The sequence below is a fragment of the Pelodiscus sinensis genome, chromosome 32 (assembly GCF_049634645.1).
Source record: "Pelodiscus sinensis isolate JC-2024 chromosome 32, ASM4963464v1, whole genome shotgun sequence".
In the NCBI taxonomy this organism is placed as follows: domain Eukaryota; kingdom Metazoa; phylum Chordata; order Testudines; family Trionychidae; genus Pelodiscus; species Pelodiscus sinensis.
The window spans coordinates 8224118-8247393 of record NC_134742.1 but is presented as its reverse complement, the minus strand read 5'-3'; the positions used below and the strand labels follow the sequence as shown (position 1 = coordinate 8247393).

The 23276-nt window shown below is 53.7% G+C and overlaps 1 protein-coding gene across 2 annotated transcripts; it reads left to right on the top strand.

Annotated features, from left to right (window-relative positions):
- Positions 1–6107: 6107 nt before the first annotated feature.
- Positions 6108–23156, top strand: LOC102452907 (zinc finger protein RFP-like). Of its 2 annotated transcripts, none has more exons than XM_075914028.1 (7): positions 6108–7037; positions 8293–8415; positions 9952–10182; positions 10498–10520; positions 15340–15455; positions 17302–17340; positions 18382–23156. In XM_075914028.1, exons 1-7 carry the CDS (start codon positions 6621–6623, stop codon positions 18900–18902), a joined length of 1470 nt encoding a protein of 489 aa, XP_075770143.1. In that variant the 5' UTR covers positions 6108–6620; the 3' UTR covers positions 18903–23156. The 2 variants fall into 2 exon arrangements, with proteins under 2 accessions (XP_075770143.1, XP_075770145.1); XM_075914030.1 differs by having other exon boundaries at positions 6110–7037; positions 8320–8415.
- The last annotated feature ends 120 nt before the right edge of the window (positions 23157–23276 follow it).

Below are 23276 nucleotides of genomic sequence, written 5' to 3'. Positions count from 1 at the left end.
GCATGGTGCCCCCATTTGCCTTGGACACTGCTCAGTCCTTTGCTCCCCTGAGTACAGGGCTACTGTCTCTCCCCCTGCAATGGGAGCTGTCATAGAGCTCCTTGGCCAAGCCCTTCCTCCAAGAGCTACATGGGGAATGGATTATTTTAGCTCAAATCAGGAGTGAGGAATCTAAGGCCCGGGGCCAGATGGGCTCCCAGCTTGCCTGCATTTGGCCCCCGAGGCTCAGGGCTTCTCCCCAGCACTGGGAAGCCTGGGCAGATGCTCCAACATCCTGCCATGCCCCCATGGGGCTGGAGCACACAAAACCTGCTAGCCTGGAATCCCCAGGGCTCTAGTGTGCAAGGGGAACGTCAGTCTTCCTCCCAGCGGGGGCCATGTCAGTCAGGGATCTGTTTGGGGGCTTTTTGCTTTTCACTTGTGTGTGGCCCCGACTGATTTTTCCGTGGGTCAGTGGCCCCTGCCCCAAGGAAGATTCCACACCCGAGATCGGACACACAGAAGGCGGCTGCTGGTTTTGAATGGCACCAGATTGTGAAATGAAACCGAGGGTAAAAACACCCTTCAGTGGGCTCTTCCGCCACAGTTCCAGCTGCTCTGGAGAGGCCCCGGCAGCTCCCTCGCTGCAGGGCACCTGCCCTTTATGCCTGGTGTTTGGCCTGCAGCTCCAGGCTGTCGGATGGGCGCTGCATCCTTCCCAGGGCCCTCCTGCAGCCCCTCCTGACTCACCCTGTCTGTGACAGGGAGGCCATCGAGAGATCCCTCGTCTTCCCATTTCTAGCAGAGGGGAGCACGGGCCGCTGGCTGCGTGGTGGGCAGAGCAGGGGGAAATCTCCCTGAAACCCCAGTACGGGAACTGGGCAGTGAGGCTGCACCTGACCCAGAGGAAGGGCTGGGCCTGCCCTCTGTGCCAGACGTCCGAGGGGGGGCTGGGCCATGATGGGGTCTTGGGGGTACTCTGACTCTGGGGGGTAAAGGGGCCTGGGCGTGGCCAGCCTCCCCAAGCGGGAGGGCGGGGGGGGGGGGGAAGACCCAGGGCCCCCAGTCTCTTCATATCGCAGGCGAGTGCCCTCATCCCTGGGCTGAACCCGCAGCAGAGGCACCGCCTCCCCGGCCAGAGTCCCCACAGGACGGGAGCTGCTGGCCCCCTCGGAGCAGACCTGCCGAACTGGGCCCTGAGGGCGAGGTGAGTGGGGGGCACCGATTCTCTCCATGCTCCTGGCCACCTCCAGCCGCCTGGATCTCAGCCCCCGCCCCACCGGGGCTCCCGTGCTGGAGTCCCCCCTTCTCTGGTCAGACCCCTCCTGCTGCATGGAATATGGAGCAAGCTGGGCAGGGCCCGATCCTGCAAACCCTCCCAGCCCAAGCCTGGTATTGGTGGCCGGGGCTGCTGCCGTGTCTAAGGGCTGCTAGGGGAATGGATGGGGGGGTGGTATTAGGGGTTTTTCAGGGGATCTTGGTGGCTGGGAGAGTCAGAGCTGAGCAGCAGGGCCGGGCACCAGGGGCTGGGCTGTTTGCTCCCCCTCTTGCTCCAGGGCTTCCTTATTTGGAAGGGTTTATAAGAATCCAGTCTCCACTCTGGGCTGCTCAACACATCACATGACAGGATGCTGCGGCATCCGGCGCCTGCCCAGAGCTCAACTGAGGCTCCAGCTCGGTCAATAAAACTCCCCACACCTGCCGACGGCACTGCGCAGGGGGAGAGTTAGAGTTCTGGGCCAGCTGCTCTTCCAATTGCGTGTCAGCTCTCCTGAGGACATTTGTATATTTCACTGGCCAGAGTTTAGGCTCCTTTCGATTTTCCTCACTAGGACTGAACTTCCATCTTTTAAACGATGCCTTTTTCTCTCTCGCTGCTTCTTTCTGTTACTCGGTTGTTAAGCCACGGGGGCACTTTTTCGGTTCTCTGAGTGTGTTCTCATTTGGGGTGGACATTTAAGTTGAGCCTCTATTACGGTGTCTTTGAAAAGTTTCTTGCAGGGTTTTCACTTTTGGCTCTAGACCTTTGTAACCCCCAAGGAGATTACTTAGATTCCCGGGGCTCTGTCTGCTGGCAGCTCAGGGAGAGGCACTCTGAGTTTGCCTTGGCTTCCCCTCCCTCCCAGGGACAGAATCTGCCCAGAAACCCATAGGGAGAGAGATGCCCCTCCCAGGGAGTTCAGGATGGGGAGGAGGAGCTATGGTTGGGGGAGTCTGGAGCCCCCCCAGGGCATGGGGCGGGCTGGCTGTATGGGAGCTAGTGAACCCCAGGCCTGCATGCAGGGTTTTCTCCTGAGAACTAGCCTCTAGGGACCTGAAGGCAGGATCCCTCTGCTGGGTGTTATGTCTCTACTGTTGATTTCCAGTTTGTGGAGTTTGCTGGGAGGCTTCCCCAGCGAGGCAGAGCTGGCTCTCCCGCTCCCTGGGTGAGACCAGCCACCATGGTCAGCTCTGCCCTGTCTGCTGGTTTGGGGCTGCTGCCTGCTGTGCGTGTGTCTGAGTGCTGGGCTAGGAGGTTATAGTTTGAATTTTAGTGCAGTTGTGTGGCCTGCACCTTGAGCCCTGCACCCCTTTGTGGTGAGGGAAAATCCTGGGACCGAAGCAGCCTGATCCCTGCCAGAAGAGGATCCCTGCCAGAAGAGAGCAGCCCCTCTGCAGTGACTGAGTCATCTCTGAACCTGAGGCTCATCCATGGAGTGTGTGAGTGCAGCATCTTTTAGTTAGTAAGGCAGGGAATTTGTTTGGGGATTTTACAACCTGTGAAGGGTTTTACCACCTTCTCCCACTTGTGAGTCCTTTGGGCTGTACTGGACCCAGTCAGCCCCACTGCTAAACCACTGCAGAGAAGAATTTTGTGGTCAAAAGTCATCAACGGCCCCAACAAAGTACGCTACCAACAGGACACTGACCTTACCGGTTGATGGGCACCGGTGAACCTAAAATAGTGTTTTACCTTGTTCTGTTATATTTGTCTCCTGTTTAATATAATTGTGTTCATTATAGTGTATGGCTACATCTAGACAGGCATGATTTTCCGCAAATGCTTTTAACGGAAAAGTTTTCTGTTAAAAGCATTTGCGGAAAAGCGCGTCTAGATTGGCACGGATGCTTTTCCACAAAAGCGCTTTTTGCGGAAAAGCGTCCGTGCCAATCTAGACGCGCTTCTCCGCCAAATAGCCCCGATCGCCATTTTCACAATCGGGGCTTTTTTTGCGCAAAACAAATCCGGGCTGTCTACACTGGCCCTTTTGTGAAAAGGCACTTTTGCCCGAACGGGAGCAGCATAGTATTTCCTCAAGAACACTGACAATTTTACATGAGATCGTCAGTGCTTTTGCGGAAATTCAAGCGGCCAGTGTAGACAGCTGGCAATTTTTTCTGGAAAAGTAGCTGATTTTCCAGAAAAACTGGCCAGTCTAGACACAGCCTATGTGTTTGTGTTATTTTCTGGGAGTCTCCAACTAGTTGGCAAATATGTGGGGATTCCCCTGGGTTAGAATTTTCCTCCCAAGCTGCCCTGGTGACCCTGCCAGGAAGGAGTGAGGGGGGTGGAGGCATCGCCAAATAAATCCATTGGAAAAAATAAAGTTGAGTGGGTGGCGGGATGCAGAAGAACCCAGACCTCTCCATCAAAACCTGTAAGGAGATTGGCCTTAAAGAAGGTAACCAGGTGGAGAGGGGCGCTACACCTTTTAATGTCTGCTTAACTAACCTCCTCATTGCTCTGTAGTTCCCCTGTCTGAAATGAAATGCTACGTTCTTGGGCTACGGAGGTGTTTTCCCCACCGGAGGGATGTCACATTTATATTTATGGACACTATTTACAAGTGGTCCGGCTGGATTCACCTCTTGGAGCAGATCCTCTGCTCCGCTTGGGGCTAAATCAAGACTGGCCTCTTGTTCAAATCAAGAACTGAGTCTTGCGGGTTCCAGAACCAGCTGCTCCAAGATGCAATCCCTGAAGGTGTCAGGAAACCTCCTCTCTGATTCCCGTCCTCAGGTGATGTGTGCCCAGCCCAGGGGTGGGCAAGATATGGCCCACGGGCCGGGTACAGCCTGCCAAGTCGTTTGATCCGGCCCATGGCCTCCCTACCGCTCCCCTGACCCAAAGCCAGTTGGGGTCTGGGGGCAGAGGGGCATGTGAAGTCCTTCAGTATTCAAAGTGGCTGGTGGTTCCCTCCCATCCCCTGGGGTGCACGATGCCTGGAGGGAGCCACCAGCCACTTTCAACAGTGAATGACGTTACACCCTCCTCTGCCCAAGGTCCTGACTGGCCGGGGGCTGGGAATGCTGGTCGTGGGGCCTCCGGCAGAAAGGAGCTGGGGCCATACGGCTTGAAGGGCAGGGTGCTCTGTGTTCATGCCCCAGATTAAAGAAGGAAAAGGTGATTCCCCTGCCCACGCTGAGTCTCAGGACCAGAGCCCCTGGGCAGGGAGAACGAGCCGTTTGCCTCATGGCAAAGAATCAAGCCCCGTCTCCAGCCCTGGGTGTCTGCCAGGGCAGGCCGGATGCCTTTCTGGTGTGTGCGTTGGACCAAACTCACTGCTGTGCCGTACACACGGCCTGGGAGCTGCCAATTGTGTGTGGCCCTGAGCAGCCTCTGATGTTTCCAAGGGCAGCCGGCTTGAGCCCAGATCTAGTCCTGAGTGTGTGTGTGGGGGGTAATACTGGGGAGCAGCTCAACCATGCAAAGGGGCTGCCTAGGACATGAGCTTTGCTGGGCGTGGCAGTGACATCACAAAGGCCTTTTGCAGCCCCTCAGCTTATTGGCTAAAGAAGTTTGGGAGGCGGTGACCTCACAGAGCATCCATGACAACAGCCAGGTGGGACAGACTGCAGGGCAGGGGCTATCTCAGAGACACCTCCCCCCCCACACACGATTTTGCTGCAGGGAGTCTCAATTCCTGAGGTCAGCGAGAGAGAGCGAATTCAGAGTCACGCCCAGGAGCACCAGGAAGAGCCTCTGTGGGGTGTTCTCCTTTCCCACGACTAACTGAGCTTGTAGACAGATGCCCTGTGGGAAAGGTCAGAGCCTCCGAGAGGGCTGGTGCCAAAGCAGCCTGATCTGCTTGGTGCTGGCCAAACTGAAGGAAGGGGAAATTCGGGGGGGGGGGGGGATTCTTTCTTACCCAGTGAATTGAGAAGTGAGTGGATCAGAATTCTCCTAACTCCCTTGGCCCCGAGCAATAAGAGACAAGGGCTGTAAACCCCTAATACGCCATCCCTGGAGAGGTGCAAACAGGAGCGCTCTTCTTCAAATGTCTAACCATGGAACGCTCTTCTTCAAATGTCTGTTACCTGCTAATGATAAAGAAATCTGTTCCACGCACGGCACTGGATTGTAGCTGGGATACATACACTGTGTGAACATAACGGCTGTGTCTAGACTGGCAAGTTTTTCCGCAAAATCATCTGATTTAATGGAAAAACTTGCCAGCTGTCTACACTGGCCGCTTGAATTTCCGCAAGAACACTGACGATCTCATGTAAGATCGTCAGTGTTCTTGCGGAAATACTGTGCTGCTCCCGTTCGGGCAAAAGTCTTTTTCCAAAAGACTTTTGCACAAAAGGGCCAGTGTAGACAGCACAGTACTGTTTTCCGCAAAAAAGCCCCGATCGCGAAAATGGCGATCGGGGCTTTTTTGTGGAAAACTGCGTCTAGATTGGCCACGGACGCTTTTCCACAAAAAGTGCTTTTGTGGAAAAGCATCCTGCCAATCTAGACGTGATTTTTCCGAAAATGCTTTTAATGGAAAACTTTTCCATTAAAAGCATTTTCGGAAAATCATGCCAGTGTAGACGTAGCCAACTTGTTTATGTAGATATTGCCTCCGGCATGCAAACTGCTTGGGAGAGAGAAGGGTAAGATTCACTCAAGAGGTTTGTTTTTTGTGGATCTGTATTTCCAGCACCCCTCTCTGTCTGTCCCCAGACATCGTGCAGCCAGGCAGTAAAACCCCAAGTCACTTGTTACCCCTTTCTTACTGGGGGTACGTCTCCCCTGCATACTTATTTCAGAATGATCTCTTCCGGAAGGGATCGTTCAAAATAGCTTATTTCAAAATAGCACATCCACACTACAGGGAAGCCTTGAAATGAGTCCAAGGCAGGTTCCCCGAATGTGGATGTGCTACCTCAATTTACAGCCCCAGGGAGCACTGGGCAGTAATGACTTTGAACGGCCCTGGGGCGGGGCTATTTCGAAATAGCAGCAGTGGAGCATCCACGGAGATGCGATTCTGAAATAGCTGTTCCAGAAGAGGCGTTATTCCTCGTGGAATGAGGCTTACAGGAGTTGGAATAAGCCGTCCGTTGTTTCGATGTCCTTTCGAAATAATGGATTTGCTGTGTAGACAAGCATGCTGTTACCTCTGAATAACGACATTATTCTGAAATAACGGTGCAGTATAGATGCACCCCAAAGTACCTAGTCCCAAGTTTGGGGCCTGGCAGATGTTTCGGAGGAGTGACTGTCAGTTTAGACTCATCACACTTCATTCAAAGGCATCGTAGAGTCTGAAAAAAGAAAGACCACAAGAACACGCCCAGAAAGGCAGCACTGACCAATACAAAGTGCAACCCGCCCATTTCTGAGCACAAGGAAGTGACACTAAACTCTCTTGTTTCCCCTGCGAGAAGCCATGGCTGCTGCAAATCCAGCAAAGATGCTCCAGGATGAAGTGACCTGTCCCATTTGCCTGGATTATTTTAATGACCCGGTGTCTCTGGACTGTGATCACAGCTACTGCCGAGCCTGCATCACCCAGTGCTGGAGGGGACTCACCGCAGACGTCTCCTGCCCCCAGTGCAGACGGACCTTTCCCCAAGGGCGCCTCAGGACGAACAGGCAGCTGAGGGGTATTGTGGACGCATCCAGAGAACTCCAATTGCAGGCAGGGAAGGAAGCAGCCCCAGAGAGACTGTGCGAGAAACACCAGGAGCCTCTCAAACTCTTCTGCAGAGAGGATGGAATCCCCATCTGTGTGGTGTGCGACAGATCCAAGGGGCACCGAGCTCACACCGTGATTCCTGCCGAGGCAGCTGCCAAAGAATTCCAGGTAGGGAAATGCCGACTGCGATCCCTGCCCTCATGGGACTGAGGGGGAGCTCTGGGGAGCAGCTCCCGCCCTGGGAATCTAGCTGATACGATGTGTGGCCACGTTCAAAACTGTCTGCCCCTCTCCCAGGGCATTTACGGCCCTGAGGCCAAGTCCCAGGTAAATCTCTCCCCGCTCGGGAGCTCTTTGGCCAGGAGAGGAAAATGGGAGGTCGGGGGACCCGGGCCCTCCCACTCCACCGGGTCCCAGTCCAGGGCCCTGTAGGCAGAGACAACAGCAACTGCCTGCCTGCTGGGGATTCCTGCCGATACGCACCGAGCCCCGAAAGATAATCCTCCGCCCTGGGCTGCTTCCTACCGCTCTCTGGCATCCGCTCGCCTACGGGGTATGGTCCTTGGTCCAGGCGGTGGTTGCAGATGCTGCTTCCCGAGTGTCTGCAGCTGTTGATGTTGCTGCGGGAGCAGGGGCGGGTCAGGCAACAGCTGCTGGAGGACGGGTCGGGAGCTGCGGTCTGAGCTCCTTCTCCCCCAGCCGCCCGCCCCCACTGCAGGGTTCCCTGAGCTCCTGCACCCTGGTTCCGCTGGGCGCGTGCCCAGCAGGGATGAATGGGAGGGGCTTTTCAGCCAGCTGAGCCCGGGCTGTCTGCCCTTCAGTGCGGGGTAGATATGCCCCATCACGGAACCGCAGCAGGGTCACTGTCTCCCGAGTGCCCCTCGTGGCATGGGGTAGCCCTGCCTCAGTTTCCCCAAAAAGACCCACAGTGGCATTTTTTGTATCCAGTAACAGCCCTGCTTTCCCTGCTGGGACTCTCAGGACTTTGGCCTCTGCCTGCCCCAGGAGCCTCCTCCCTCTGGCTTTCTTTCCCTGGGCCTCTGTTTTACCTACCCCAGGCCAGGTTGGATGCCACAACCCCTCACCCTGCCCTGCATTGTCCCTTCCCTGCGAGCTCCCCCCACCCCCGCACATGCAGCCTCTGAGTATGTGACTCCAGCTCCCTACGGTAACAAGGTTTGAAAACACTCCCAGGCTGTGTCTACACTGGCACCCTTTTCCGGAAAAGGGTGCCAGTGTAGACACAGCCTCCGTCTCTGATCTCTTAAACCTGCCGGGCCCTGCAGTCGGGAGTGCAGTGCGTGGTTGTGCTGGGCCAGCTCCCCTCCCACGTTCACCAGAAGGACACTACAGAACTGGCTTGAACCAAAAATGATCTATTTTTTTAATTATTAGCAAATCTCACATTTGATTTTTTGCTTAGTCACATGACATGTTTCTGCGTCTCCAGAAAAGGCTCCAGGCCCATCTGAAGACCCTGAGAGCCAAGAGAGAAAAGCTGCTGGGACTGAAAGTGAGCAGGGAGAAGACCAGCCAGGAGTACCTGGTAGGTGCCCGGCGTTATGACCCTGCTGTTGTAGCGAGCTGGAGGAAGCTGATCCTGATTCAAACACTAAGGAGTGGCCAGGACAATCTAGGGACTGGATTTTGGTTTCTCTTGATCCGCCGGGGAATGAGCACCCAGAAATCACAATTCATTGTTTTAGCAGGATCCCTCCTTAGGGCTGGGCGCTAAACGAAGACGCTTCCAACCTCTGTGTATTTGTAGACCCCTTTAGAAGTGTCAAAGGATGGTTCTGTGACCCCTTTGAAATCTACTGTCTGTGTGAACAGCTGAAATTTGTCCAGTTTTTTTCCATCCACGTATTTTGCTCACATGGTCCATGGTCCCCGAGGGCACAAAGACCACGAGTTGGAAACCACTGTCACACCCTGGCCGTGTTTACACTGGCCACATATTCCGGAAAATCAGCCGCTTTCCGGAATAACTTGCCAGCTTTCTACACTGGTCCCTTGAATTTCCGGAAAAGCACTGACGATCTAATGTAAAATCATCAGTGCTTTTCCGGAAAAACTATGCTGCTCCCATTCGGGCAAAAGTCCTTTTCCGGAAAACTGTTCTGGAAAAGGGTCAGTGTAGACAGCAGAGATTTCTTTTCCGCAAAAAAGCCCCGATAGCGAGGAGTAACAGTAGTTTGGACTAGGAAGCCTAGTCCGAACTACCTAGTTCGTGCCGCGTGTAGCCGCGCTGCACGGGGTTCGAATGAGCAGGGATTAAAAAATGGCGGCGCCCAGTTTATACAAATGAAGCCCAGGAAATTCAAATCCCGGGCTTCATTTGCAAGTGCGGTATGCGTACATTACCCTCCTAGTTCGAACTAGCGGGGTAGTGTAGACATACCCTTAGTTCCTTTGTGTTCCGACAATTTCTCCATTCTTGTCATTCGCTTTAGGTGCCTGCTTTTTCTCTCACAGGTTCACTTGTTTTTTTAATTATTAGCAAATGACAAATTTGAATTTTTGTTTAGTCAAATGAATTTTTTTTGAAAAAAATCAAAATGTTTTCTTTCAACTTTACCATTTTCTTAACAAATAATGTTATACAGCACAAGGACAGTTTCAAAAATACGTCAGACTTTTAAATCTAGAAAAAAAAGCCACTATTTTGATTTGTCATGCATTTCTTTCTGCAGCACAACATTGCCAGTAATTCATGAAATGGTTCTTTGGTGGCAAATCTGCATTTCCCCAGGAAAAAAACTGAAATGCAGAAAATGTCACCAAGAGCGAGTGCTGAGTTCTGCTCCCTGCTGCTTTGGATCTACATTGCTGAGGCCATGAGCCACTCAGTTTCCAAAGCACGTCAGACACGGAAACGGCCTTTTGGAGATACTGCGGCCAAACGAGAAGATGTCAGAAAATTCTTTCTCTAGTAACTACAGGAGACTGTTCACTGTCTGGTGACTTAGAATTTACAAAGAGATTCTCCCCCTGCACACTCAGCGCTCTGTGAAAGGGCCCTGGTTCCATCCATGTCCCCCTAGCGGTGGTGGTGATGTTCTTCCTTTGCTTCTTCTTCCAGAAACGGACAGGAACAGAGAGGCAGAAGATTGTGGCTGAGTTTCAGCAGCTGCAGCAGTTCCTGCAGGAACAAGAGCGACTCCTGCTGGCCCAGCTGGAGAAGCTGGATAAGATGATTGTGAAGGCAGGGATTGACACTGTCACCAAACTCTCCTCAGAGATTTCCTGTCTCAGCGAGTGGATCTGGGAGCTGGAGGAGAAGTGCCAGAAGCCAGCGAGTGAATTCCTGCAGGTGAGACTGAGGGGGAAATTCCCCAGATCCCACCACAGAGACAGGACAGCCCCTAACAGGTGGGCACAGAAGTCAGAGGTCACAGGTCAGCTCTGTGTGCACCTTCCTGGCATGCGAATTGTTGTTCTGTGCAGACCCACAGGCACAGAGAGACTAGAGATGGCAAAGCCCCATTTGCTCAGGGGTCCATGGCCCTGGGGCCAGGCAAAGCCTAGTTCCCCCTCGCTCGCCAAATCCCTCCCTTGGAATTCACAGTGTGTGTCAGGTGGGACTGAAACTCTCTCTCTCTCTCTCTCTCTCTCTCTCTCTCCCCAGGACGTCAGAAGCACCTTGAGCAGGTAGGTGGCTCTCACACCTCACAGCGCTGGGAAACACTGGGCAGTGAAGTTGTTGCTGCTTCTCCCCAGGGCTCCACAGCAGATGGGGCAGGAAGATCACATTTGGGATTCAAATCTGACTCATTTAGCCCTGAGGTCCTCACCCTTTTACAGGCGACTCTGCAATTACCCAGGGAAAGGCGCAGACTGGCCTGTGCTATATTCTATGTTACCAGATTTGCCCAATACTCTGGGGTATGCTCATTTATCAGGGTTAACCTTATGGGATTGGGGGAAGGTTAACAATTCTATCAGTGTGCTGTTTATGCTACTTGTGCTCTCATATGGAGCTAAATTCTCCCTGCTGCCAATTCCCCCTCCCACTGGAGCTCTCCTGCAGGAACTAGGTTCCTCAGGACGGGGTTTTTACCACCTTGGCAACACACACAGACACTCACACCCGCTAACAGAGCACGTCTGAGAGGACTGGGTACTCAGCACTCACAAGCTGACCCCCTCATATGTCCCTGGACTCAGCTGGCTGGGTTTCACAGCAATGCCACACTGCACCCTCATGTGCCTTTAGACTCCATGGGCTGGATTAAACAGTATTTTAAGCTGCCATCCTCATAAGCCCCCAGGTTCAGCACCCCTAATCCCCACTTTCACACCACAGTCATTCACTGGTTAACCACACGATGAGCAACCCCACAGGATTTTGGGCACTACAGGGATCTTTAGCTTGGGTACAAGAAGCGTTGCTGCAGAGCGAATGGGGAAGCCAAAACACCACCCCTTAAGGAAGAGCGAGCAAAAGAGAAAGAAAGAAAGAAAGAGAGAAAGAGAAGCAACCAGCTCAACAATGAAAGTTATTTATTTCTGAGTAGTGAATAGATATCAAAAAGTTACAATGTTAAATCTAACAATTCAATATTAAATCTAAATTGAAACTGATTACAAATGTTAGGTAACCATATAACAGTTTACATAGGGCAGGGTCAGGAGGCTATGCTTAGAGAGAGATAGTTGATGGAGGAGAGAGAGAAAGAAAGAGGGTATGTCTACACTACAGCGCTAATTCGAACTAACTTAGTTCGAATCAGTTAATTCGAACTAAGCTAATTCGAACTAACGCATCTAGAACTAAAAACTAGTTCGAATTAGCGTTTTGCTAATTCGAACTAGCAAGTCCACATTAAGTGGACCCTGAACCGGGGTTAAGGATGGCCGGAAGCAGTGCCGGCAGGGCATCAGATGAGGACTTAGAGCGTGGAGATGCTGTCTCAGGCTAGCCGAGAGCTGTGCTTAAAGGGACCCGACCCCCACCCCGGACAGACAGTTCTCAGGGGTGCCCCCCTTGCAAAGCAGTCCTGGCTTGGAGTGCCCTGAGTGCCCACACTGGGCACATCACAGCACTCGGCCATCAGACCGGCTGCACTTGCTGCAGGCTGCCATCTGGGGAGAGGGGGCAATTGGGGGGCTGCCGGAGAGCTTCCACCCCCAGAAGCCCGCAGAGCCAGCCCAGTCCTCTCCATCGGGGGCTCGTACCCCATTCCTCCCTCACCTCCTTCCACTTACCCTTCCCTAGCTCCCCTTCCTGATGTACAAAATAAAGAAAACGTGTGGTCAAAAATAGAAACTCTCTTTATTGAACAAAACTCGGGGAGACTGGGAAAAGGAGGTGGAAGAGGGGAAGAGAGAGGGTGAGAGAGGGGAGGGCAACTAAAATGATCAGAGGTTTGGAAGAGGTCCCATATGAAGAGAGGCTAAAGAGACTGGGACTTTTCAGTTTAGAAAAGAGGAGACTGAGGGGGGATAGGATAGAGGTCTATAAAAGCATGAGTGGCGTGGAGAGGGTTCATCCAGAAAAGTTCTCCATTAGTTCCCATAATAGAAGGACTAGAGGATACCAAAGGAAAGGAATGGGTAGCAGGCTTCAAACTAGTAACAGAAAGTTCTTCTTCACAAAGCAAAGAGTCAACCTGTGGAACTCCTCGCTGCAGGAGGCTGTGAAGGTTAGAACTAGAACAGAGTTTAAAGAGAAGTGAGATAAAGTGATAAAGGTTGGGTCCATGGAGTGGTATTAGCCAGGGGGTAGGAGTGGTGTCCCTGCCCAAAGTTTGTGGAAGGCTGGAGATGGGTGGCACGAGACAAATGGCTTGGTCATTGTCTTCGGTCCATCCCCTCCAGGGTCCCTATGGTTGGCCGCTGTCGGCAGACAGGCTACTAGGCTAGATGGACCTTTGGTCTGACCCAGTACGGCCATTGTAAGCTCAGGGCTCAGGGTTGGGGGTCTCAGTGGACCACCTTGATTTTCATGCACACCTGCTCCTGGGTGGCCAGGCTGGCAGCTCTCCTGCCCTAGATGGCCACTTTCCTGTGCCTAGTTCGGAGGTTGTGGACGAGGTCCACGATGTCTGCACTAGCCCAGGCGGGTGCCCGCCTCTTGCGGTCCCGGGCAAGCTTCCGGGAGCCGCCAGCCTGGTCCCGGGAAGAGGGGGAGGGCTGGGGGGCATCGGGTGGGTGGCTCTGTGCCGTGCCAGGTGCAGGGTCTGCTGGCTGGGTGCTGGCAGGCTTGCACCTGGCACGGGCACCGTAGCCAGCCCGTGCCCCTTTAAGGGGTCCGGGGCCGGGAGGGGGGCAATAGAATTTCCCTGGTGTTGGCCAGAGTGGCCACCAGGGAAAGCTGGGGAGGGCTAGCCTCCCACTAGTTCGAACTAGGCTTAGTCCTCGTAGAATGAGGTTTACCTAGTTCGAACTAAGCGCTCCGTTAGTTCGAATTAAGTTCGAACTAGCGGAGCGCTAGTATAGCGCCTATCAAAGTTAATTTGAACTAACGTCCGTTAGTTCAAAATAACTTTGTAGTGTAGACATACCCAGAGAGAGAGACCTCACCACTCCACGGAGCTTGCACTGATCGGGGTTCCCAGGTGATGTTGGTAGCCTGGTGTCCAGAGGGCAGGAGACAAGCAGAACAGAGCCCCCAGCACGATCAGACAGGAGATGAAGAAGTCTCAATGGAACTGATGCAGTTTAAGTCCAGGTATCAGAACAGTTTTTCATGGGGCAAAGATAGGCATTTTTATAGGGATAATTCAAAGAGAAAGAGGAGAGACAATAGAGACTGATCACCCCTGGTTATGGGTGATGTTCCTTTAACGAGCTCACAATGCAACTAGGCAGTTTCAGTATTTTAGATGTCAATAGGATCGTTACTAGAATTGGTCTGATAGGGTATTCGAACTAGGGCGGGTAATGTAGTCATACGGAGTTGCAAATGAAGCCTGGGATTTGAATTTCCCGGGCTACATTTGCATAAAGCTGGCCGGCGCCATTTTTAAATGCCGGCTAGGTCGGACCCCGTGCCGCGCGGCTACACGCGGCACGGACTAGCTAGTTCGGATTAGGCTTCCTATTCCGAACTAGCTGTACGCCTCGTGGAACGGCTACATGCGGCACAGGGTCCGACCTAGCTGGCATTTAAAAATGGCGCCGGCCGGCTTTATGCAAATGAAGCCCGGGAAATTCAAATCCCGGGCTTCATTCGCAACTCCGTATGACTACATTACCCCCCCTAGTTCGAACTAGGGTGGTAGTGTAGACATACCCATAAGGACTAATTTGGGTGTGAGCAAGCCTAGGTTCATTAGCATCTGGAGCAGGGATTTCCCATCAGGCAGTACTTCTCTGCTTTCGGTATCCCATAGTTCAGTGTGGTTCCTGCCTTGGAAGAGCTGCTCTCCATTCTGTATGCTAATGAGATGTCCCTCTGTTCCATCTTTAATGCAAATGAGGCTGGGGTGTTTCCTTAATTGTATCACCCTTGTCTGGAGCAGTTTCGGTGCGTCTTCCCCGGCCTTTTCATTGCTTTGTCTTTGATTCTAGCAGAGGCCTGAGGGAGAGGGATGGTTTTCCATGAATGTCACTCCCTGGCTTCCCAAGAGCACAAGGCTGACAGGTGACCATGTTCTGGTTCCCCAAGAATCACAGAGCTGGTGGGTAACATCTACCCATGTCACCTCCCTGGGGACTGGCTGCCCCAGGACTGAGGGGTGGGACATGGGCCTGTCCCTACTGGGAGCTGAGCACCATTCAGCCCAGGGCAGCAGGGATCCAGGGTCTTTTGCTCCTGAGGACTGTTTGGAGACCTGTGTGGGATGAGCTGGGGAGGGGAGCTGGTGTCTCAGTCTAGTCCCTAGAGGGCGGATTCCTTCCATCCCTCAGCGCTTGGAAGCCCAGGAGTGACTTGGCCGAGGAGACTCAAATACCCACTAACCAGAACTTAAGAACTGAGTCACTCAAGGCAGGATCACAGCGGCTCCCAACCTGTGGGCCACAGACCCCTGTAAGGTTACCAGGTGTCTGGTATTGGCCCAGACAGTCTGGTATTTGCAGCCTCTGTCCGGTACAGTGTCTGTTATTTTCTTTTTCTCTCTATCGGAAGCCCAGTTGAGACATTTTTCCCCGTGTCTGGTGGGGCCATGAAGAGCGGGGAACCTGGGGATTTAAAGGCACAGTGGTTTTTTTTTCTTTTTTGTGAGGTTTTTTTTGGGGAGGGGGCTCAACCAATTTTTTTCCTGCCATGTGAGGGGTAGATATTTATTGTGAAAGTATCTGGCAATCCTAGACCCTTGATGGTCCACGAGGGTACTGCAGGGGATCTGTGGAAAGTTCAAAAGCAAGGATTGAGCCCGATCCTTCTTTTTCTTTTCCTTTTCTTTGTTTCTCCCCCAGAGAGGGGAGGGCGTCCATGACATTTTCATAGATTGAAAGGGGGCCCACATGGTCGAAAAGGCTGGGAACCACTGCAGTGTCACCAGGGGACGTTGTTTCTCTCCAGGTGTGAGGAGGGGCAGGCCCAGCAGCTGGAGGAGGTGGCTCCTGAACTGGAAGAACAAATCCGTGGTTTTTCCCAGAAAGTTATTGTGCTGTCGGAAAGGCTGAGGGAGTTCAAAGGTACCTGGGCGAGATGGAGGAGGGAAAAGTGAGACCGTGGAAGGAGAATGGTGCTGGTCAAGTGATTCGTAATTAGATGATGCTTCCATGTATCCGGGGGGAGGGGGGGGGTTAATGGCCCAGACTTGGGTTCCAAGATGCTCAGGTTGATTAATTCAAATCCTTGTTTGTTCAGAAGCAGCCTTTGCAATGACAGTGACTGTGAGAGTGAGAAACGCCAGGGAGAGAAACATGCCCAGTTCCCTTCTCCTGGGCCATAGACATGTCAGGGTGCATTTCTCCTGCGATAGTAGGACCTCCTATGAGAGTATCTGACCTGTTATAACCGTCCAGATTATACCCGGATGAGTTCTGTTCCAATCACCTTTGTGTTAGAGACAGTAAGTACCTTGTGTGACTTGTACACGGCACACACAGGAACGTTCAATTGCTGGAGAGTTTTTGCTGCCCAAGCAATTTTCAAGTTACTCTCTTTTCTGATGTGCATGGGTCACTTCTAGAGTTGCCAGATGGCTGGAACAAAAATACTGAACACTGCTCCCCCCTCCTCCCCAAAAAAACCACCAGGAAAAAAATGTATTGAAGGAAAAAAAAGGGGAGGGGGGACCAAAGTTGTTGAGCAAAAAAAAAAAAAAAAAAACTCTATGAGCCTGGAACACTGCTAGGGGTTACCAGGTAGTGGGGCTGACCGGGAGAAAGGTGGGGCAGGAAGCACAGTTGAGGGGGATAGGGAGTCACAAGGGGGGTGGCCAGGAGGAAGGGGAGGCGGGAAGCAGAGCTGGCGGGGTGGGGGGTGCAGCTGCACTGGCCAGGGGAGATCAGGAAGAGGAACGGGCTGGCGGGAAGCAGAGCTGTAGGGGTTGCAGAGGGGGTGGCCAGGGAAGATCAGGAGGGGAAGTGGGGGAAAACCGGCTGGCCAGGAAGGGGGGGGGGGGCAAATTGGCCAGCAGGGAGCGGGACTGACCTGAGCACTTGCTGCCTGTCCCGTGCAGGCTCCCAGCAATGCAGGAGTGAGGAGGAGGCTTCTTGTACCTCCTCCCAGCAGCTGCAGGCCCAAGGCCTGACCCTGAGAGGGCTGGGGAGGGAGTAGGTTAGGGAGAGAGGGGGTAGGAGGGACAGATGCCTGTCCCTGAGAGGGCTGGGAGGGGCGGGGCTTGGGAAGGCAGGAGGAAGGGGGGGGGGGAAGGGACAGAGGGACGTGGGCCTCTGGCTCTCTGCTCCCTGGCCCGGGCACACTGGGCCATTGTAACCGGGATGCAACTCCGCCTGAGCCTGAACCAACCCTGGCCCCGGCCGCTGTAGCCACTGACCACCCGGTCACAAGTGGCCTCTCCGCCCTGCTCTGCTGGCACAAGGTGAATCTGGCCCATACAATCCACCGCTCCCTGCCTCAGTTTCCCCAGGGATAAAGTGATTTTCTCCTTATTCCTATTGCTGCCTATCGAAGCCGAGGCCCTGTCGTGAGCAAACAGCCCAGCTTGAGCCAGGAGCTTGCAAACTCTGAACCTCCTGTTAGTATGAAGGACCAAAGCGGGTGAAGTGACTTTTATGGGAAAGTCTTTGCAGGGTCTGTGTCGGGCCCTGACAAAGGGCGTGAGCGACTGAGGCAAACCCACTGGGGCCTGAGGGGTGGGAGGGGATGCGGAGGGAACAGTCAATCTCACCCCCAGCTTGTCCGTCCTGGGATGGCCGTGGGGCTGCAGGGGGGTCGGGTCCATGGCCGGGAGCTGCCTGGAGTGAGAGCAAACAGGAGATTTCAGCCCTTGTCATATGAGTGTGTCTGTCACGTGACAACCCGGCTCTGGGCTCCCCCTGCAAACCTGAATCTCCCTCTCTCCCTCCCCAGACACTCTGCCGGATGCACTGGATGAAACCCTGAGACCAGGTGAACGCCCTGAAAACCTCATGTGGGACCTGGCGCAGTGCGGTCCCCAGGACAGGCGGGCACCTCAGGCTGCTTAGCACCACGGGCCAGGAGCCAGCCATGGAAACGAGCTCCACAAATTGCCCCCCCAGACTTCTCCTTCCTAGGGGCCACCTCCTGCCCCCAAACGCCCCCTCCTGAGCCCCCCGCAAAACCCACAGGCACAGCCCAGAGCCCATCACCTCCAGGGCTCCAGAGCCCTCAGCCCCTCCTGCCCCCCAACTCCCTGCCTCAGCTTGTACTCCCCTCCCCCGGCATCAGCCTCACTGGTATTCCAAAACCCTCCACCTTCCTCTGCCCCCACCTGGAGACCCCCTACACCCAAAACTCGCAGCCTTGGGCTCCCCTTGTTCTCTGGTGCGGGAGAGGTGGGGGGGTCCAAGAGGGGAGTTTCCCTTCCCCCAGTGACTGAGGGGCTGTGCCCAGCATGGACTCTGGGGCACTCGGGGACGTTGCTCTTTCTCCTGCCCCCGGCAGAGGACCCAAGAGTCCATGGGAGGGTCCCTGCTCTGCCGGGGGAAGGGATGGATCAGACCCCAGAGCACCAGGGCCCGGAGCACAGACAGGGGCAGCTCTGGGCCCATGGCAGGCAGCTGGGGAGCTGCTGAGAGCAGAGCTCTGGTCCTGTTCCCCTTTTCCTCTCCCCCCGTGTGAACTCAGCTTCTCTCTCCCTCCGCCCAGCCCCCGCTGGGACCCCCCTCAGCTCCCTGGGGCCCCTCTTCCTTCTGTCAGCCCTGAGTCAGCCTCCTGCCATGGCTGGGACAGAGACACGCCCGTTCCCTCCGCACAGCGCCTGGGCTCTTTCGCGTCCCCTCCCTGCCGGGCAGTGAGCTGCCCCTTGGGATGAGCCGAGACCTCCGGGCTGCTCCCCAGTCAGAGCCAGGTGCTCCTGGAGGCAGGAGAGTCCCTGAGTCACTGCCCAGCTGGGGTAGATTCTGTCCCTGACGCCATCGACCCCCCCAGGGCCGAGCTCTGCCCCTCACGCTCTGATTCTCCCCCCAGCCTACGTGACTCTGGATCCAGACACGGCGCATCCTGAACTCGTCCTGTCGGAGGACGGGAAGCGTGTGAGACGGGTCCGCACACGGCAGCCAGTCGCCGACAACCCGGCGAGATTTGACACCATGCGCTGTGTGCTGAGTCATGAGGGCTTCACCTCGGGGAGACATTACTGGGAGGTGGAGGTGGGGGTGGGCGATGGGCGATACTGGGCTGTGGGGGTGGCCAAAGAGTCTGTGAGCAGGAAAGGAGGGATCAGCCTGAGCCCCGAGGAGGGGGTCTGGGCTGTGGAGCGGTGGGGGGATCAGTTCCAGGCTCTCACTGACCCTGCGACCCCCCTGACCCCAAACCCACCCAGCAGGATCCGGGTTTGTCTGGACTGTGTCCAGGGGCAGGTGACATTTATCGATGCTGGTTCCAAGGCCCCGATCTTCACTTTCCCACCGGGCTCCCTCCCCGGGGAGAGAATCCGACCATGGATCTGGGTGTGGGACAGAAAAAACTGGATCCGACTGTTTCCCTGACACCAGCCTCCCTGGCCTCACACACCCCAGTCTCTCTGACCCTGGAGGACTCCCCTGTACCCAGCCCCTGGCTCCTCCTCTCTGTTACCCCAGAAGCTCCTTCCCCTCCATTGCAGATCCGGACAAGGGAGGTGGAAGAAACCTACTGCAGCCCCAGGGAGCAGACAGGCCCTGAAGGGCAGAGGAGGGGGCTGGGCAGGGGCAGAACTAATAGCCGGGCTGGGGACAGGCACAACCCACCAGGTGCTGTTCCCGTGCCAAGCTTACCTGCAGGCCTGAGTGGGTTGGCCTGGATGAGTCTGTCCCCACCCACCCACACTCACCTCTAGTCGGGAGGATGGGGGGAGCGAAGCCCCTGCAGTCAGTAATCTGGTGGCTGACTGCAGCCTTAACCCCTCCAGCCCTACAAGTGAGGAGTGTCTGAGATGTCCCCCCCGCCCTCTGCATCTGACTCTGGGCCGAGCGGGAGGAGCAGAGCCCAGCACCAGGCCCACGACACGACGTTTGAGAGTCTAGGCCAGTGTTTCCCAATTGGTGCGTTAACCCCGGGGTTCCGTGAGACCCCGGCACTCCCCCGTCCCTTCTTAAAGAGACAGAGACAAATTGTGGCTTTTTTTTTTTGACTCGGAACCTAGGGTTCCTTGAAATTCTTTCAAGCTAAAAAGGGTTCTGTGGCCAAATAAAATTGGGAAACACTGGTCTAGGCACAGCCCTGTGTTGGTGTCTCCCCGACAGGCACCAGGGGGAGAGACTGGGACTCCGGCCACCACATTCCCCTGACACAGACAGGGGCTGTGGCCACATTCTGAGCAGCAGTGACATGTCCCAGCTGCCAGCTGCCAGTGCAGAGGAGCTGACAGGTGTCACAAGAGGGCGCTGTGAGCTGGCTAATGAAGCCGAATCACACTATGGCCGTGTCCAGACTCAGGGGTTTTTTCGGGAAAAGTAGCCTTTTCCCGAAAAAACTTCCCCTGCGTCCAGACTCAAGCCGCGTTCTTTCGAAATTATTTCGAAAGAACGCGGCTTTTCTTTCGATGGCGGTAAACCTCGTTTCACGAGGAAGAACGCCTTCCTTCGAAAGTTTCTCTTTCGAAGGAAGGCGTTCTTCAATGTAAAGAGGCCGTCTTCGAAAGAGAGCATCCAGACTCGCTGGGTGCTCTCTTTAGAAAAAGCAGATTTCCTCTATCGAAAGATCCGCCTGCAGTCTAGACGCGATCTTTCGAAAGAGGCTCTTTCGAAAGATGCTTTCGAAAGAGCCTCTTTCGAAAGAAGCCTGCAGTCTAGACATAGCCTATGCCTTTGGTTCAGCATTCAGGGTATGTCTAGACTACAGGGTTTTGTCAACAGAAGTTTTGTCAACAGATACTGTCGACAAAGCTTCTGTCGACAAAGAGCGTCTAGACTACATCCAGTTCTGTCGACAAAGCAAGCTGCTTTGTCGACATAACAGTGTGGACGCAAAGGACAATGTAGATGCAATAATGCCTTCCATAGACAGAACTCTGTTGACAAAAGGCGTTATTCCTCGTAGAATGAGGTTTACATACGTCGACAAAACTGCTGAGTTTTGTTGACGTTATGTCGACATAACTGAAAGGCAGTGTGGACGCAGGTATAGTTTTGTCGACAAAAGTCCACTTTTGTCGACAAAACCCTGTAGTCTAGACACACCGTCACAGAACAAAAGAGTCTTTCACAGCATCTCAAACATCCCTTTAAAAAATTGTATTGCACTCAACTCAGGAGCAGTTTTAAAAGCTCTGTATGTATGTGTATATTTAGTACTAAGCAGTTAAAACAACGTTACACATTAAATGGCATCACAGGCATTAAAAGGCATTAAATGCAATATTTAAATGGAATAATTAACAATCTACATGTAATTCTTAACTCAGCAGCCTAATTCTTAATTCAATTTAACATACACACACGCATACACAGAGGCTACGTCTACACTGGCACTCTTTTCCGGAAATGCTTAAAACGGAGCAGTTTTCTGTTATAAGTATTTCCAGAAAAAGCGCATCTACATTGGCAGGAAGCTTTTCCGGAAAAGCACTTTTTCCGGAAAATCGTCCGTGCCAATGTAGATGCGCTTTTCCGCAAAAAAGCCCTGATTGTCATTTTCACGATCAGGGCTTTTTTTGCGGAAAACACTACTGTGCTGTCTACACTGGCCCTTTTCCGGAACAGTTTTCCGGAATAAGGACTTTTGCCCAAATGGGAGCAGCATAGTATTTCCGGAAAAGCGGCTGATTTCTTACAGGAGATCGTCAGTGCTTTTCCGGAAATTCAAGGGGCCAGTGTAGACAGTTGGCAAGTTATTCCGGAAAAGCGGCTGATTTTCTGGAATAAGTGGCCAGTGTAGACACAGCCACACACTCACCCTCTGGGGCTGGCCAGACCCCAGCTAATGTTGGTTAATTTGGTTGAGGCAGCGGTCTGATGTGCACGTTCCCCCAGTATGCCGAATCGATGGACTCCAACTCCTGGGGGGAAATGGTGTGTTATATATCCCCTCGGCAGGAGCTAGGCCGGTGAGATGCATCCACTGGTTCCTCACAGTCCGGGTGGGGTGATGTCCTTTAGTGACACCCCCTTCTTCTTACTGGTATGACCACCACTGATCCAGAAATATCCGGTTTTTGTGCCGCTTGCCTCACCATGAGTAAGAAACAACAGTCTGTCCTTGGGTAGATTCTTCCCTTGTTACTTTTTCCTATCTGGCAATGCTGGAAATGCTGCCTCGGCCACATACACAGAGTTCTTTTATTTCCCACGATCCTTCTTCTTAAAGTTGTAAACAAGTCCATAATCCTCTGGGGCTCTTGCCTGGTCCTCAGCATGGCCTCTCTTCAGATCACTTACTGTTGATTCACTCATGCACTCGTGCTAACCATTCACACTACCCATAATTCGTGGTACAGGGAGGCTTGTTCAGTGGTTAGAGAACTGAGCTGGGTTCAGCTCCCTGCTCTGGCCAGGCTCCTGGGAGACTCGGGGTAAGTCACTGGGGTGGGACTCTCAACCCAACTCCCCTTGTAGTCAGTCAGTGTCAGGCACCTACACAGCTCGGTGAATTCTGTAGTCGATTGGTGCCTCGATTTCCCCCACCTATAGCACAGGGCTAATATCCCTGCCTTGCGTCACAGGTGTGTGAGAGGGTCAATGCAGCAATGGCCGGGAGGTGCTCACTATGGTAATGGGGGCCAGGGTGGCACCTTGAGCCTGGTCCACACCAGGAGGTGTTGCTGGGGCAGTGGAAACCCCCCAGTGTGGACACGGCTCTAGCCCCGGGTAAGTGATTCTCCTCCCCTGGCACCGCTAATGATGTCAGAGTGAAATAATTCCATTGGCACAGACAGGGCCGGCTCAAATCCTTTTGGTGCCCTGGGCCAAAAGTTTGGGGGCCTCTGGATGCTCCTGTCCCTGCCCCACCCAATGCAGGATGATTTAGCCCATCCTCATATGTCATGGTGTACTCTTGTTTTACCCCACTTGCACCTCTGAGGCCTTTGTAGACCCCCCTAACCCCCCCGCTACATGGTTCCCAGCCTTGGGCTTTTAGTGTGGAGTCTTGTCATGTTCATTGTGTTATTATCCCCATTACTGAACTACTATGAGACTTCAATAGTTTCATTCCCCCACTTGGCTTTGGAGAAGACGACAGTGCTATGGATCCCGCCTTTACTTTCAGGGTCTGTCTCCCTGGACCCAGCATGGACTGATCCGGCCCTGCTGTGTCAGCTACCAGCCCTGACTCACTCAGCTATGAATGTCATGAGGGGATTGTTGGCTAGCCTGCAATGCACTGACTGAAGATGTTCAGTGGACTCAGTTGTCTGTTGCTATGTGCATGTCCAAGCCATGCCCGGCTGGGGGTGAGACATAAAGGACAAACCCAGATAGCTATAGAAGTGGGAGAAATGTATCTTGTGAGGGACCTAGGTTCCAGTGACTTTTTTTGCTTCATGACACTGATGATAAGTCCCTGGCATGATGGAGTGATGGACATTCTCACTTTGCAATATTACTGGAAAAACTATCATCTCATTGGCTCAATAATCCCCATACATCCTGGTATTCTCTCTGGCCAATCAGAACCTGGCCTATTCTTAGAAGCACGACTTAATATACCCGTATAAGCTAACGAGGAGTCCTGTGGCACCTTAGACACTAAGGGTATGTCTACACTACCCCGCTAGTTCGAACTAGCGGGGTAATGTAGGCATACTGCACTTGCAAATGAAGCCCGGGATTTGAATTCGTGGAATGAGGAGTAACGGTAGTTCGGACTAGGAAGCCTAGTTCGAACTACCTAGTTCGTGCCCCGTGTAGCCGTGCTGCACGGGGTTCGAACCAGCGGGGTTTTAA